Source organism: Urocampus carinirostris, chromosome 2 (genome assembly GCF_059441175.1).
Source record: "Urocampus carinirostris isolate Australia breed hairy pipefish chromosome 2, RoL_Ucar_1.0, whole genome shotgun sequence".
Classification (NCBI taxonomy): domain Eukaryota; kingdom Metazoa; phylum Chordata; class Actinopteri; order Syngnathiformes; family Syngnathidae; genus Urocampus; species Urocampus carinirostris.
In genome coordinates, this window is record NC_142350.1 from 15,210,850 (window position 1) to 15,226,910 (window position 16,061).

The 16,061-nt window shown below is 40.4% G+C and overlaps 1 protein-coding gene and 1 pseudogene across 1 annotated transcript in view; both read right to left on the minus strand.

Annotated features, from left to right (window-relative positions):
* Positions 1 to 319: 319 nt before the first annotated feature.
* LOC148371159 (U2 spliceosomal RNA) lies at positions 320 to 453 on the minus strand (annotated as a pseudogene).
* A 189-nt stretch (positions 454 to 642) lies between these two features.
* The window catches only part of LOC148371160 (sodium/hydrogen exchanger 3-like), a 30,436-nt gene continuing 15,017 nt past the window's right edge, over positions 643 to 16,061 (minus strand). Inside the window, exons 5-16 of the mRNA XM_088329087.1 lie at positions 15,329 to 15,506; positions 15,029 to 15,249; positions 13,585 to 13,787; positions 13,403 to 13,492; positions 10,161 to 10,231; positions 9,942 to 10,071; positions 9,691 to 9,836; positions 7,077 to 7,200; positions 5,943 to 6,116; positions 5,802 to 5,856; positions 4,773 to 4,859; positions 643 to 3,395 (exon numbers count right to left, since the gene is read on the minus strand). Coding sequence (XP_088185213.1) covers positions 3,109 to 3,395; positions 4,773 to 4,859; positions 5,802 to 5,856; positions 5,943 to 6,116; positions 7,077 to 7,200; positions 9,691 to 9,836; positions 9,942 to 10,071; positions 10,161 to 10,231; positions 13,403 to 13,492; positions 13,585 to 13,787; positions 15,029 to 15,249; positions 15,329 to 15,506 — 1,766 coding nt within the window. The 3' untranslated portion in view covers positions 643 to 3,108. The remainder of the gene's footprint in view (positions 3,396 to 4,772; positions 4,860 to 5,801; positions 5,857 to 5,942; positions 6,117 to 7,076; positions 7,201 to 9,690; positions 9,837 to 9,941; positions 10,072 to 10,160; positions 10,232 to 13,402; positions 13,493 to 13,584; positions 13,788 to 15,028; positions 15,250 to 15,328; positions 15,507 to 16,061) is intronic.

Here is a 16,061-nt window from a genome sequence, read left to right on the forward strand (position 1 = left end):
TTTTAGGCCGCAAATTGCTAAATAATCCTTTATATGGAAGATCCTTATTCATTGTTGAGACATTACATGACGAAAAGTCACATAACATACTTAAAATATCCAGAAGGGGGGATTTTTTAAGGGTTATTGTTCTGTCTTCTTTATTCATTATGGGGGGTTTTAGGGGTTTTTAAGGGTTATTGATCTATCTTCGTTATTCATTATCCATTATCCGTTATCGTTCAGTTCATAATACGCTACAAAGCCTAGGAGCCGGGACACTTATTCTCAGCCAAAAGGCCAAGCTAAGGTCCTAGCCCTAAAGCCTTGCTGCGATCATTGCGAATGCACCGTTCCCGGAGGTACTGCTATACCGGGCCGATGCGTGGAGTGGACAGAGCAAGCTCATATTCCATCTCCGAAATGCAAAAATCAGGCCAAATTAAGGTCCTGGCAAATGGCCGAGAGAAGTTTGAATGGGCGGAGCTGTGCACAGGGCACGCGCACTCCTTCTCCTCGACAAGTGCAGTCTGCACTGAGGGTAAATACGCTGGTATCCTCGTTTTCAGTATTCTATGACATTTTTTCAAAATATATTCGCACGCACCTTGTTTTGAAACCAAAATTGAGCCTCAACACACTTAAGTAACCGCAGGAGGGAGACACATTTTAAGTGGTTTATTTATATTCATATAGGACACAGGCTCTGGCATTAGTATTATTTCATAAATGTTATTGAATTATCAAACATTTCACAGTGAAATAGAAGTCCCGAATAAGTAGCTTTTGTCTGGAGAGTTTATTTTTTTTCCATAAGATATATGGTGTGGCTCTCTCAAAAAATGATCAAAATATTTTTGCTTGCATTGATTTGAATATTGTGTCAAGAAGGTTCCCAACCCCTGTCCTAAGTTGTAATTATTAGAGGTTACAATAGGTGCAGTTAACCACTAAACATCACGCCAATTAGAAATCAAATTCTCTAGATAATCACAATGACCCATGATATATTTTCGGAACCAGTCCGTAGGCTACTCAAGTTGTCTTAGGGGCTACATGGTGCCTGCGGGCACCACGTTGGAGACCCTAGCTGCTGAGGAAGTGGATGCGTGACAGCGAAAAAAAAAAAAATCACCAACTTGGCATCTTTTTTCTTTTTTAATGTCAAAATTCGACATCCAGTTTAAGACACTCTAATATTTTAACAGGTCAAAGAAGGTAAATAACACCTGATTGTTTTTGTTGTTGCATAGATATATACAAAAAATATGTTTCAATAAATAAATTCCTTAATTATAATGCAGCTAGTCTTTTATAGTGTTCTCGTCACATTAACTGAATTGTTTATCTTCATAAATAAAAATCTGTACATGTAGTGGAGTGAAAAGGTATTTTCCCCATTCCTAAATTCTGTGTTTTTTTGCATATTTACCACTCACAAGGGGTTCAGATCATCAAACCAATTTTATTATCACATAGAGAAAACACAAGGAAATACAAAATGCAGTTTTAAAATGTTGATTGCATTTATTAAGGTACAAAAAAATCTAGGCCTATCTGGCACTATGTGAAAAGCAATTGCGCCCCCTTATTAAATCTGTGACTAACCACAGTTTGGGGAAACCCAAGTTCATTTCCACAGGCCACACCCAAAGTTGATTGCCACCACCTGTGGTGATTTAAGAAACCACTTAAATTGAATCTGTAAGACAAAGTAAAGTAGGCTACAAAATCTTAAGAACACAATTCACATGCCACGTTCCAAATAAATTCCAGAAAAGAGTAGGAACAAAGGTCATTGAAATGTATCAGTCCGCAAAAGAGCACAGAGCCATTGCCAAGGCTGTAGGGTTCCAAAGATCCACTTTCAGAGCCATTATCCACAAATGTAGAGAACTGCCAACAGTGGAAAACCTTTCCAGGAGTGGTTGATCAACTCAGATTACTCAGAAAGTTTGATGACAGCTCATACAGGAAGTTACAAAAGAAACTTGAGAAACATCTAAGGAACTATAGGCCTTGCTATGCCTCAGTTAAGATCTAGGAAAGACATTGTTCAAAAATGGCCTCCCAAGGGGGATCCCAGGCAAAAACCACTGCTGCTACATAAGAACAAAAAGAGTTGTTGCGCATTTGCCAAAAAGCATCTTGATTATCCTCAAGACTTTTGGGGAAACATTTTGTGGACTTATGAGTCAAAATTTAACTTCTTGGAAGGTGTGTGGCCCGTTACACCTGGTGTTAAAATTGCACAGTATTTGACGAAAAGAACAGGATGCCAACAGTAAAGCATGGTGGTGGCAGCATGATGATCTGGGGCTGCTTTGCTGCTTCAGGACGAGGACAGCTTGCTGTGATTGACGGAATAATGAATTCTGGTATATATCAGAAGATCCTGAAGGAGAACGTCCGGCTATCAGTTCATGCCCTCAAACTCAAGCACTCTTGGATCATGCAGCAGGACAACGATCCGAAACACATTAGCAATGGCCACCTCTGAATGGCTCAAAAAAACAAAATGAATGTTCTGGAGTGGCCAAGTCAAAGTCTGAATTTGGGCCAAAGTACCTCTACAGCGTCTGTTATCACCTCCAAAGGTGGCCCAACTCGCTATTAGGTTTAGGGGGAAATTACTTTTTCACATAGGACATTGTATGTTTAATTTTTTTGTGGCTTAATAACTTGAATCAACATTTCAAAGCTGCATTTTATATTTCCATGGGTTGTGTCGGTGTGATATCAAAATTTGTTTGATGATCCGAGATCTTTGTGAGTGATAAATATGCAAAAAACACAGACTTATGGAAGGGGACAAAACTTTTTCACGGCACTCTACATACTTTCTTTCTTATTTGGTCCGGGTCCCTTGAATGCATTTTGCACTTTAGAATTTAAGTACCAAAATGTTCATCATGTGGAAAAACATACCAATGTGCATGCATGCGTTTCCCATGCGTGTTGAAATAAATGGTTGGTCAAAAGTACAAAGGTTATGAAGTTGTTGAGTTTAACCTGTCTCACAGAAAAAAAACCTTGAAAATATTTCGAGAAGAGTGCAATGTCTGAGGTAACGTTCAGTTTCTTTGGCAGCCGAGATAAAGGAAATGGAAGAATAGGAAACTAGCCATCTCAGTCGGATGGTGGCGGCGGCGGCGTTAGCGGAATGGGAAAATCTTCGCCATTTCTCTCTTGTGTGCGAGGTGCATCCGCCTCCATGAAGGAGTCTGTGGAACGCGTGCTTATGCGTAGCGGGGCCAAACGCCGCAGGTTGCTGGGTGTCCAAGGCAGCCTAACTTGGGCCCTCTGTGAGGGGGCCACAGTGCCACTGTCAGACTCGGCCTCCGCTAACCAAGGCGGAATCTGCATGGGCGCCATAACGTCTATATCAGGCATGAACGCTGGGTTCTCAATTCCAGCTGGAGAATAGAAAATATATATAATTATATACATAACCTCTTTTCAGCAAGTCTGGAAAGAATGAATTAATTCACCGCAAAAACGTGGGCGTTATTTTTGACCTGGAGCTCAATTTTATTCCACATATCAAAAAGCTAACTACAATTGGGTTTTATCATTGGAAGAATATAGCCAATCTGCCCATCTCTCTCTCTCAGGTAAACACAGAAGTGCTGATGCATGCTTTTATATCCTCTCGTTTGGATAATTGTAATGCCCTGCTCTCCGGTCTTCCCAAAAAAGAACATTGCCAGCTACAGATACTGCACAATTCAGCAGCAACTGGGCTTAAGGGGATCGGGGGATGGAAACATATTCCACCAGTTCTAAAGTTGTTTCATCGGCTCCCATGCGTTTTAGGATAAATTTTAATATAATTATGCTAGTTTTTCCATGTCTCAATTGTATTGGGCCATCCTATCTGTCTGATTTGCTTTTATCATATCAGCCCTCGTGATCCCTGAGGTCCTCTGGCAGCGGTTTGTTAACTGTTTCTAGGGTGTCTGAAACCTAAAGTGAAGCAGCATTCAGCCACGTTGGTCCTCACCTATCGAGCCGTCTCCAGGAGAACATCAGGTTTGCTAGGACCCTTGATATTTTTAAGAGGCGAATCAACACCCACTTTTTAATATGGCTTTTAATTAATCATTTTTATTTAGTTTAAATTGTTTAACATCTAACCTTTTACTGTAAAGTACTTTACTATTTATTTCACATTTGTATGGCTTTGTTCTGCAGTTGATTTTTATTCTTTCTATTTTAGTGTCTCTTTATAGGAAGAGGGCACACTATTAGAGTGTCAAGTCAAGTCACATTTATTTATATAGCCCTTAATCACAAAAATGTCTCAAAGGACTGCACAAAATTACAATTACAAAATTACACAATTACTTGATCTTAAACCAGCATGCGGGCAAGGAACAACTCAAAAATCTCAGTGTGAAGAGAAAAGAGAAAACCTTGAGAAAGGACCTCACATAGAGTGGGGTTAAATACTGCGGCAATCTGCTGCCATCCCTATCTGTGTGTATAAGACTCCTTCAGGTCCCTTTCCTCACATGGTGAGTCTGCAATTAGCCATAATAATATTTTATTTCTATTACCAGTTGTTTTGTTTTTATTGTATTTTAACCATTGTGTGTCCCCGTGTATTAGATATTTTGAGTAGTTGGGTGGGGATAAAGATAGAGGATTCTACCTACTTATTGTACATTAAATGTTTTCATACAGCACTTTGGGTGGCAATTGCTTTAAAAATAAATTTGAATTCATTTATAGAGTTTACCCGTCATCGTGGTGGCTGTAAAGGTGTAAATTGAGATGATGGATTGCTTTACCTCCCACTCTGTAGGTGACCCTCATGGGGAGTGAGTCTCCGGATGCGTCCTGGCCAGATGCACTGTCTGCCTCAGAGAATTCGAAATCTAGGACAAAGTATACCATGAAGAAATAAATATGATTCGAACAACATACAGTGTCATAAGCTACCGTTCAAAAGTTTGAGGTCGCTTAGAAATTTCCTTTTTTTAGGAAAAGTAGATAAGATAAAACTAATCAGAAATATACCAGATACATTGTTAAAATGGCAAATTACTAGTTTAGTTGCAAATGTCTGTTTTTAATGCAATACTTACATATGTGTATGGAGGCCAATTTCCAGCAACCAGCACTCCAGTGTTCTAATAGTACATTGTGTTTGCTAATTTTGTTTGAAGGGTCCTGGATGATTAGAAAACCCTTGTGCAATGATGTTAGCACATCTGAAAACAGTTTAGCTATAAAGCTATAAAACTGCTATTTTTTGAGCTAGTCAATTATCTGCATCACATTTGTGGGTTTGATTTAACCTTCCAACTGGCCAGAAAATGAGAACTTTCGTGTGAATCTTAACAGTCTATTTTGGTTCGAAGAAATGAAGGCTATTCCTTGTGAGTAATTGACAAGAAACCGAAGATCTCCTACAACGGTGTGTACAACTCCTTTCAGAGAACAGCAAAAACGAAAAGAGAAGTCGTTGGCACATCCGAGCAACAGGACAAGTACATTAGAGTCTCTAGTCTAAGAAATATATGCCTTACAAGTCCTCAGCTAGCAGTTTGGTTAAATAGTACCCTAAAAGCACCAGTGTCAACATCAACACTCAAGTGACGGCTCAAAGATTCTTGCCTTAATGGTAGAGTGGCAAAGAAGAAGCTATATTTGAGACGGGCTAACAAAATGAATAGATTAATACAGGAAGAAGAACACTGTCATTGGAAAACTTATTTGATAAAAGTGTCTTTTTCATGGAAAACACAAAATTTTCTAGATGTCCCAAACTTTTGAACAATAGTGTACTTTCTAGTATGTGGCACAGAGACACAAACCTTCATCCCCTGAGTGGTAGCTTTTAGTTTTATCTATTGATTTTCTGGGTGACACCTGCAATATAAGAACATTGGATTTTCTGATCGCTGTCCAAATTTGTTCCCACAAGTTTGTTTTGAAAATCCAATTTAGCAACTGACCTTTTGTAGCTGCTCTTTCTTTTGGTGCTTGGTTATCGTCTTGTGGGGAGCGACGCCCATTTTTGCTGACTTAAATGACTCCAAACGACTTCTCATGGTCCTCTGGAAGATCTCCTGCACCTCGTTTTCATCTTTGGTGACCTCAAAATGAGTGCGACTGTACCTGTGCCGATGCTAGGATTTTGAAAATGGATGTCAGTGACTCAGCATGCGATTAATTTAAAATCATTGTACTATTTTTATTATTATCATAAGTTTCTGAGATAATAATCATATTAAAAGATGAAAAAAATCACATTTTAAAAGCCCCAGTGTATAATATTTTACCACTAGATAGCATTGTTGTCTAATGCAAACAAAAACCAGTGCCAAAGAGCACAGCATAGCAGCAAGATCCCAGACAAACATGTAAAAAAAAAAAAAAAATTCTCGACCTATAATTTTTTACAAATAAAAATTAATTAGTTTTATATGTATTTTTGCATAACATTAAAATCAATGTTTTTTACCGAATACAAGTTTTCTGTGCCACTAGGATGCACTTAATATTACACATTCTCTTTAAGAAAGGTTTTTGTTAAATTGTATGTTTCGTACTTTATGCAATTGTTGTTGTCAAATAAGAAAACTATTACTATGAGCGGAATTATCTTATTCTTATTGTTAATATTATTTTCTAAATTAAAACTAATGTATTACTTTAGGGAGAGAATAAAAGAAAAACATAGGAAATGAGATTTCTTGTAACAAAAATTACAAAATAAGAAACACTTGACATGAGCTATTTTGAAACTAAATATTTTCCCAACTTTTTTCTTTAATACAATAAATAACAATATTTAGAATAAGCACTATTTCACATAGCAAATGATTTCGGTAGTATTCTTTATTGGTCTTAAATTAAAAAAATGTTGAAACAAAATTGAAAATAAATAAATTGAAATGAACAAGGGAAAAATTTGTACTTATTTTGAAATACAGTGTTGCTTTTCTTTTTACTTAGGATGATTATAAGAAATGTACTAAAAAAAAAAACTGAATATTTAGTTTCTTAATTTTCTTCCAGTGGAGCAAAAACATTTTTTGAAACTTTTTTTCAGAATTGAAAAGTTTTTCATAGCTGTTTTTTGCTACCTGTTTTCTGCCTTTGTACAGGTGCTGCTGCAGCAGATGATGGCTGTTGATGTCTTCTGCTTCTCTATACCCTTTTATGCTCTGCTCGTGCATCTCTAAGCTCACTGAAGGCACAGGGTCTTGTCTGTTATGGTAAAGTCATATTAGAAACAGGATTCATAGAGGTTCTTAAAATCCTTGAAATAATGTGTTTTCAATGATTGAAAAGTGCTTGTAAATGCTTGAAATTGTCACCATGTTTCACAAGAAGTCTGCTTAAAAATGACACTGACGCTGCTCTCTGGTGGTTTTGCTTTGCCATTGCATTTCCTCTTTCTTCATAATCAACCAAGTATCATACAGGCCGCCTGCAGTTTTTATTGTTATTTTGTCCATGAAAGACACAGAGTTCATGTTGTGAGTGATTACTTTTGGCCCCCTTTTTTTCCAGAACAACCCAAATTTTCAATATCTGGCAATATCTACCATAACTATGTGTTATGAAACCCCAATAACAGTTTAACATGAAAAACTAAACAAAATACGGACTTGGATCTTTCAGGATTATAAAAAGTAGAGACTGGAACTGAGCATGAACACATTTTTATAACATAAACTGAAAGTATGAACTTTTATAAATATATACACTTGTCAGACAGGGGCGCCAAAGCCCCCATAGTAATTAAAGGGATCAACTGTAGCTGACATTACTTTGCACAGAATTGTTCTATGAAGCATCATCGTCCCCATACGGGTCGCACTTAAGAGGACAGGTGCATGCTACACCTAAACAGGGCGCTATAAAATGTGTATCAGTGCAAGGATTACGCATCAATTATGCACATTCATTATGGGCCATGCAACTAATGCAATTAGCGTTTCACTGTGGAAAATTGTAATGGGTAGAACTCTCTGTAACATAAAGTGTAAGATACCTATTACCTTAAGTTTTTCTTGTAGGTTTTAGATCAGGGAATAGTGTAATAATAGTCTGTGGTCGGTAATCGTCTTTACTCTGTGCAGCTCTTGAGACTTCTTGTGATTAAGGTTTAAACAAATAGAAATGACTTGACACCAAAACATAAATGGGGAAAGAATTCTCTCAAAAACCAATATATTTGCGATTTACTCAAGATAGATGTCATGATATGCCCATTGCCCTAACCTATGCCCGCTGGTTTGGCTCCAGCTGCTGCTCGTTTCCTGATTGGTTCCCCTCCTACTTAAACCCAGTACTCTCATTCACTCCCTGTCAGTCCGTCAGCGAGCCTCCGCACACGAAGGGGGGAATTTTTGACTCTGGCTCCCATCTGTCCCATGCTATTCTGTAACCTACTCGTCTGCCCCTGGCTTCCCGATCGTCTATGGCTACCTGACTTGATTCCTCCCTCTGACCACGCTCCCATCTCCCGTCCCGGCTGCAAGACTTGTTTCCGCCCTCTGACCACGCTCCAATCTCCCGTCGCGGCTGCCCGACTTGTTTCCGCCCTCTGACCATGCTTTGATCTCCCGTCCCAGCTGCCGGACTTGTTTCTGTCCACCGACCACGCTCCGATCTCGTGGGCTCCATGCTTCTCCTGCCCAGCGATCACCGAATCGCTGGCGTTTGTTTTCCCGTGCCTGACTTCTCCGCTTCCGCAGTAAAGCTTGGTGTAAAACGTTACGCATTTGGATCTCCCGTCTGTTCTGGTTCTGACAATAAAAGTATCTACTGTATGTCTTGATAAATGCTCTTGCGAGATTAAAAATTGCATATGTAAATCGCAGATCTATTTGTGGCTCTGCAAATTCCATGATTCAGATACCAGTTTTTTTTTCTATCAAAAGTGCTGGGAAAATTGGAAAATTGGCTATGAAAGTCCTTACATACAGTATTACTGTCATTTTACCAAACACCTACATGTATATGGGAAGAGATTTGTTTCAAAAATATGTTCTCACGCATTGTTCAGATCCACAAATATATTCGCAATTTACTCAAGATATAAAAATCATACATCTTGATAAATGCACAGCAATATTAAAAATTGCATATGTGAATCGCAGATATATTTATAAATCTGCAAAATACATGACTTATCTGGATTTCTTTTTTGAATACTACTGGATACATTGAAAAATAGGCATTAAAATTCCTTAAAAATGCTTGAATTTGTCGTGAAAAAGGTGATAGTGTCATGATTACAAATTCGGGGCACCTGCGGCTGCCCCAGTGGCGCCAACAGCCCTGGTCGCTGATTGGCTCTTTGCCGTTTTTTAAACCCCCCGACTCCCTGTTACCGGCGTCCGATCGTTGCGAACCTTCAGCTCCCGCTAAGGCAAGCCTTCCGAACCTGACTCCCTGTTTTTGACTCGTACGTTTCCCGGCTTTGACCTGTTTCTGTTTGATCACGTCTCTGCTCCTGCGCCCCGACAACCGGACCTGCTTTTCCCTCTTCGACACCGCTATCGATCGCCAGAGAAGTGCCACTTCCGCGTCCCGGGCGACCTGCTCCCCACAATCAACGATCACTGGATCGTGGGTGCCAGCTTACGTCTCCTTCTTAATAAAACTAAGAAACTAACGCAATTGGGTTCCAATCTCCGTTCCTGGTTCCTGACAGATAGTCCCAGTCCATTACAAAGTTCAGCTTACCCAATTGAGGACATTGTACCCCGATCGTCTGCCATGTCGGCCATGATATCTGGCATAACCTCTGAGAATTCGTCACCATATTTCTTCTTGAAGTCAACAAATGCTGACTCGTTGCGGATAAACTCCAGCGATCCCCTGCGCTCACCCTGCACAACAACTTGAATTACTCTTTTAAATTTTCCTTCATCATTGTCAGTAATCATATGTGGTGGATGGAGAGTAAACAGTAATATGCTATTTTAGCCCCCTACCTCAGCCACATAGCTCATAGCATCCTTAAGGTTCAGCTTATGGAAAACTTTAAAGACATTGTCACGATTCTTCCTTGCCGATGCTTTCATGAACATTCTGCACATCCATTTTTCCTCGAAATGACTCCATCTACACAGAAAGTAAAAAAAAAAAAAAAAACTAGCATTGTAGCTTCGATTTTTAACTAAACCGAAACACACTTGAAAATCTCATCATACTTGTCTCTCATGTAGTTGTGTCCAATCTGCCCGGATATGTCTTCGATGGCAACAAGCATGTGATCAAAGACCTATAAAAAAACAGAAATTCTTTAGGTCATCGACCTTTGTTATCCATTAATAATTTCTGCTTCAGGCAACAATTTGCACGCTTACACCTTTGCTCCATCAAACGTCTCCGCCCCTCCCACAGCCCCCACACCAAACCCATTCTCATCCAAAGCCTTGTCACCTCATGCCTCAATTACTGCAATTCCCTCGTCAACAATTTACCTCAAAAGTCCCTCCATAAACTTCAGCAGGTCCATAACTCTGCTGCACGCATCATCACCAAAACCCCCTCTCGCCGTCACATCACCTCTGTTTTTCAGCAACTCCGCTGGCTCCCAATTAACCCTAGAATCAACTACAAAATCCTCCTCTACACCTACATGGCTATTCATAACCTTGCCCCCCCCCCTACCTCTCCGACTTCCTTCACATTGCCACGCCATCCCGCACCATCGGATCAGCCCCCTCCCTCTATCTCACGATGCCCGCTGCCCGTCCCAGCTCCCTGGGGAGCAGCTTTCAGCTGCTTTGACACCCAGCTCTGGAACTCATTGCCGCCTGTACAGCGACTTTGAGTGTCCTCAAAGGCGCTACGAAATACAATGTAATTAGTTGTTGTAGTAGTAGTACAAATGCTTAAAAATAAAACTAGTATGGATATCAATAATTTTTGTAATAGTAAATTGACCGGAATTTTCTGCCATGCGAAGCAAAGAGGAAAAAAACATTTTAGAATTGCCTTAAGATTGGAAAAAAATATTTTTTGAATATACAAAAGAATGAAAATCAGCGATGAACTATTATCAATGCTATAAATTAATATGGTGCCTTTTTTAGGGACCAGCTATCAAAATTCTGGCACAGGGGCTATTTATGGTCCACTGACTAATTATCACGAGTTCTCTGTCTAACGGTTACCAGCACCAATCACCTCCCTGCTCTGTCACTGCAACCTGATCTGTTCCACCTGTCTGTTCTTGTTTACCACCACCTGTTCTGAATTCCCAGCCAATCAAGCTCTGTACTTAAAGCCCTATCTTACAGCCTACCTTTGTCAGATCGTCTGCAAAGCCTACACCCGGAACCTGTTTGTCAGACTCTGAACCTGGACCTGTTGGACCCTTCTGCCTTTTCTATGTCAAGGCTAAAAATGTGAGTTTCATGACAACTGTGGCCTTCTTGGGGTACATTGTGGCAGAGGGAAACATCCAAACGGACCCAGCCAAGGTTGCAGCAGTCACTTCCTGGCCAGTCCCAAAGAACAGGAAAAGTTGCAGCAGTTTCCGGGGTTTGCCAACCTTTACAGAAAATTCATCTGCAACTACTTTACTGTTGCCGCACCTCTCACTGCTGTGACCAGCACCAAGCAGCCATTTACCTGGACCCCAGCAGATGACAAAGCCTTCTGTTCCCTCAAAGCAAGATTCACTTCTGCCCCCATCCTCCAGATGCCTGATATGGATAGGCAATTCATTGTAGAGGTGGATGCCTCTGGCGCTTTCTACTCTCATCGGTTGTCCCCATCTGAATGCAACTATGACATAGGAAACCGGGAGCTTCTGGCTGTCAAACTTGCCCTGGAGGAGTGGCGTCACTAGTTGGAGGGACCCACAATTCCATTCCTGGTCTGGACTGATCACAAAAACTTGGAGTACATACGCACAGTGAAACGTCTGAACCCCAGACAGTCCCACTGCGTCCTGTTTTTCACTAGATTTAACTTCACTATGTCATACCGCCCCCGATCACGCAATACCAAGCCAGTCACCCTCCCTCGCCTCCTCCGCTCTTCCTTGAAGGTGGTCTGGTATACACTGTACGGCACTTGCTGCGGTCCAAATGACGGGTTGGGGCCTTCAGTACCTTGTCGACTGGGAGGGCTATGGACCAAAAGAGAGGACCTGGGTGCCTGCCAGTCGGATTGTGGACCGGACCCTCATCTCTGACATCCACCGACTACAACCAGACCAGCCCGCTATCCGTCGGGGTCGTCCTAGCTACCAAACCTTCTGCTGGTCTCCAGCCTGACCCAGTCCCAGGCCTCTGATGTCTCACCCGCCACCAGCCCCCCCTCCACCTGCCCGGCTTCGGTGGTTCGTTGGGACTTCTGGGTCTGTCCCTTAAGCTTGGGGTTCTGTCATGATTTCTCTTTCTACCGATACCCAGCACCAATCACGTCCCTGCTCTGTCACTGCACCCTGATCTGTTCCTCCTGCCTGTTCTCTTTTACCACCACCTGTTCTGAATTCCCAGCCAATCAAGCTCTGTATTTAAAGCCTTACCTTACAGCCTACCTTTGTCATATTGTCTACAAAGCCTACACCCAGAACCTGTTTGCCGGCGCTTCTGACTCTGAACCTGGACCTGTTTCACCCTTCTGCCTTCTCTTCTCCCCCGGTATTACAGACTCGTGTTTTACCTACTACAAGACCTGCCACACCAACCTTGTTGCTTGGTTTCCTCTTTGATCCATCTTTCAAGCCTTCTTCCTTAAATGTAGTCCCAAATCTCCACTTCAAGATTTCTCTTCACTCCAGAACCCTCCCTCCCATTTCTTAACGTGACACAATTGTGGTCGTCTGTCTGATCCGTAACAAATTAGACATGGCACTCCAGGGTAAACATGCGATAAAGACTTTAAAAAGAGAAACGAGGATAAAAAGCAGACAAAATACTTACAAAATAGGGCTTAGAGACTGGTTGTAATAATCGGACAATTTTTGTGAATTAAATAGCATAGTGCATCATAACAATAGTGCAATTAAAAGAAGTGCAATAACAAAATCCCCAAAATAAGTCACAAGGTATGTACCATAGTTTCACAGTTCCGTGCAATAACATTTAGCACAAAAAAACAACCCAAAATAATTCTGAAAATATGTCTTCACGGTTTTGTGCGCTCGTTTAGGGTGGTGTTGGCTCCGAGGAAGAAGCTTTTTCTGAGCCTGTTTGTCCTTGGTTTGAGGGATGGTAGCCCCTACTAGAGGGCAAAAGGTCAAACAGGGGGTGAATATTTCATGTAGAATTAGAATTGTCGTTATTGTCTTTTGATAGACAAACATATTTGCTAATAACGGCTTGTAAATATGTAGGCTCTTGTATCAGTTTCTAAAATTGTCATTGAGGACTACTAAAGTGAGTTTTGGTCTGAAAAAAGTGGTATAAAACATCCCTTGCTTTCGTAAACATACCTTGTCCTGCACTTTTTCGATCAGTGTGAGTTCGGACACAGCAGCTCTCTTAACTTTAAGCCAAGTGACAAGAGGTTTCATAGTCACCCCCTGCAACCCAAAAATAAAACATAAGAGCTGTCAAGTCAAATTTCCGAAATGAGCAATATTAACAAAGTAAAAGGAATGTAGATGTAAATCACCTGAAGGATGACGGTAAAGTAAACGACTATCAGAGTCGTTGAGACCATCAAATTCTTCTCCTTAATTTTGTTTTCATCCAGCATCACCGCCAGGCCATAGGCAACGGCCCCCCTCAGGCCACCGTAACTCATGATAATCTGATCGATGACCTCCAAGGGCACCAGCCGAAATTTGTTCATGATCCAGGTGAGGAAAAAGACACCTGTTGTATTTGGTTGATATCAGCCCGAGCCTTCTTGTTCATGTTGAGTTCCCCCAGCATTTCTCATACCATTGAAAGTCTCTGGTGGGCCACCACGAGTAATTTATCCCAACACAGTCTTTTAAAATTGTGTTGTTGAAAGTCTAATAATATTTTCTAATATATACAAATGTGATCTTATTTAAAAAAATTTTAAAGATATTTTATTTAAAAAAGATTGCAAACGTCATGGTATGCTCGCTTGCACACTTTTTTGTCCTCTCACTCGCTTTTGGTTAACTGTTCATTTGGTTGATTGGTAAATATGCGTGTTGTGGTCTGTGTTGCTGTGCTAATGAGTTTGGTGTTTGTTGCAACAACAGGTTGAGAATTGCAGGACAAAAAGAAAGAAAGGAAATAGAAAAGATTAGTCTGAGCAGGAAAATAATCCTAATTTGGACTAATTTTATATATTAATGTCTCCCCAGCAGAGTGTTCCTAAATGCTGATATTCAGAAGAGACTGATGATATATTTTGTTATTTTACACATTTTTAATATTTTTTGTGTTTTTCAGAAGTTGTTTCAGTCTTTGTGGTTAAAAGTTGAAGTGTAAATAGTTAAAAGCTTTTGTATTTAATAGCTTTTTTATAGCACTGAAGAGTTAAAACTTTTAATTTTCATTTTGGTACGAAGTTTGTTTTCAGGAGTTATGCATTTCTTAACATTAAAATTGCTTAATGTAAAAAGTTTAAATTAGTTTAAAGTTCACTGTAAAGTGAAAAAACAGGTTAGTGTAATATAGTACTTTAGTATATTTTTTATTCATGCATAATGTTACAATACTCTTAGTAGTATATCAGTTAGGAATTCCCATCACTAACAACTTGCCCGTTATTTGACAAACCTGTCAACGTAAGCGTTTGACCCATATTTCCCCATGTTTTGGGACAACTTCAGATTGTGTTCAACAATTTTTGTTAGTGGAGATATCAATTTGTAAAAAATAGTTTTTTTGTTCTACGTTGTCTTGCTGTAGATTAGTAAGTGCCGCGTTGTGTATGCATGGTTTATTATTGATTAACAAGGTAATTGCAACCATTAATAAGGGTAGCAATTGGCTAAAGATGACAGATATGTAATAACCTCCAGTAAACAATCGAAGAAATATCGTCATGCATGACCCAAGACCCTCCTAGACTGTCACCCACCAGGGTCTAACAAAATTCTATGGGAAACGCTGTACCCTTTGAAAAATCTTACCAATAACGCGATATACAAAGATGAAGAGAAGCGTGAGGAGGACAAAGCCCGTGTTCCACACCCACAACGATTTATCCACGGCAGAGATCCCGAGGAAGACGAAAATGATGGTTTCCGAACCGTTGGCGAGCACCTTCATGGCGTGCTTGACTGTAGTGACGGACCTTTCATCCATGTTGGCGTTTATGTACTTTTGGCAACTGACGCCACAAAAGACAATCCTGTATCGAGAAATGACCACCGAGGAATTAGGAACATTAAAAAAAATCAGAGGAGGTCCTTTCAATGTAGGGTACTTACGCCAGGATAGCAGAAAGGGAGAGCATCTCAGCAGTGAGGTAGGAGAGGTACCCCAGCACAAAAATAAAGCCGGCCTCAATGATCTGAATGTTTTTAGTGCATCGGGTTAAAAGAGAGAGCAGCAAACCAAACACCATGCCAAGAAGTGAGCCGCCAAATGCCACGACAAAGAAGGAAACTGGAGACAACGGGAAAAGTTTGTTATAAGTATATACAGTGCCTTGCAAAAGTATTCCCCCCAAGGACTTTTAGACATATTGCCATATTTCAGGCATCTTATAGACACAAAACTCAAACTCAGTAGGCGTTGCAAAAATATTGCCCCCCTTTGAGTTCCACCCTTTGGTGCGATCACGGCACACGTGTTTTTGGGTATGTCTCTATAAGTTTTGCACTTCTTGAAACAGAAATATTTGCCCATTATTCCTTCTTTAACCTCAGCTGTGTATGCCAGCAAGTCATCCAATGTGGTCATCGACCTCTTGGTTTTTTTTCCCGATTAGTTTTCTCCTTGTTTGGGTCAAAGATTTAGAGGGATGGCCGTTTTTGGAAGGTTTGCAGTAGTTTTATGCTTTGTACATTTTGATATTATTGCCCGCACAGTGCTCAAGGAGATGAGTAAATGGTGCTAAATCTTCCTGAATGCATTCCTGCTTTAATCTTTACCACAACTTTCTTTGGTCTTCATAACGCTGTTATAATGCTGTGTGTTCAGGTGCATTTAAACTGAGGG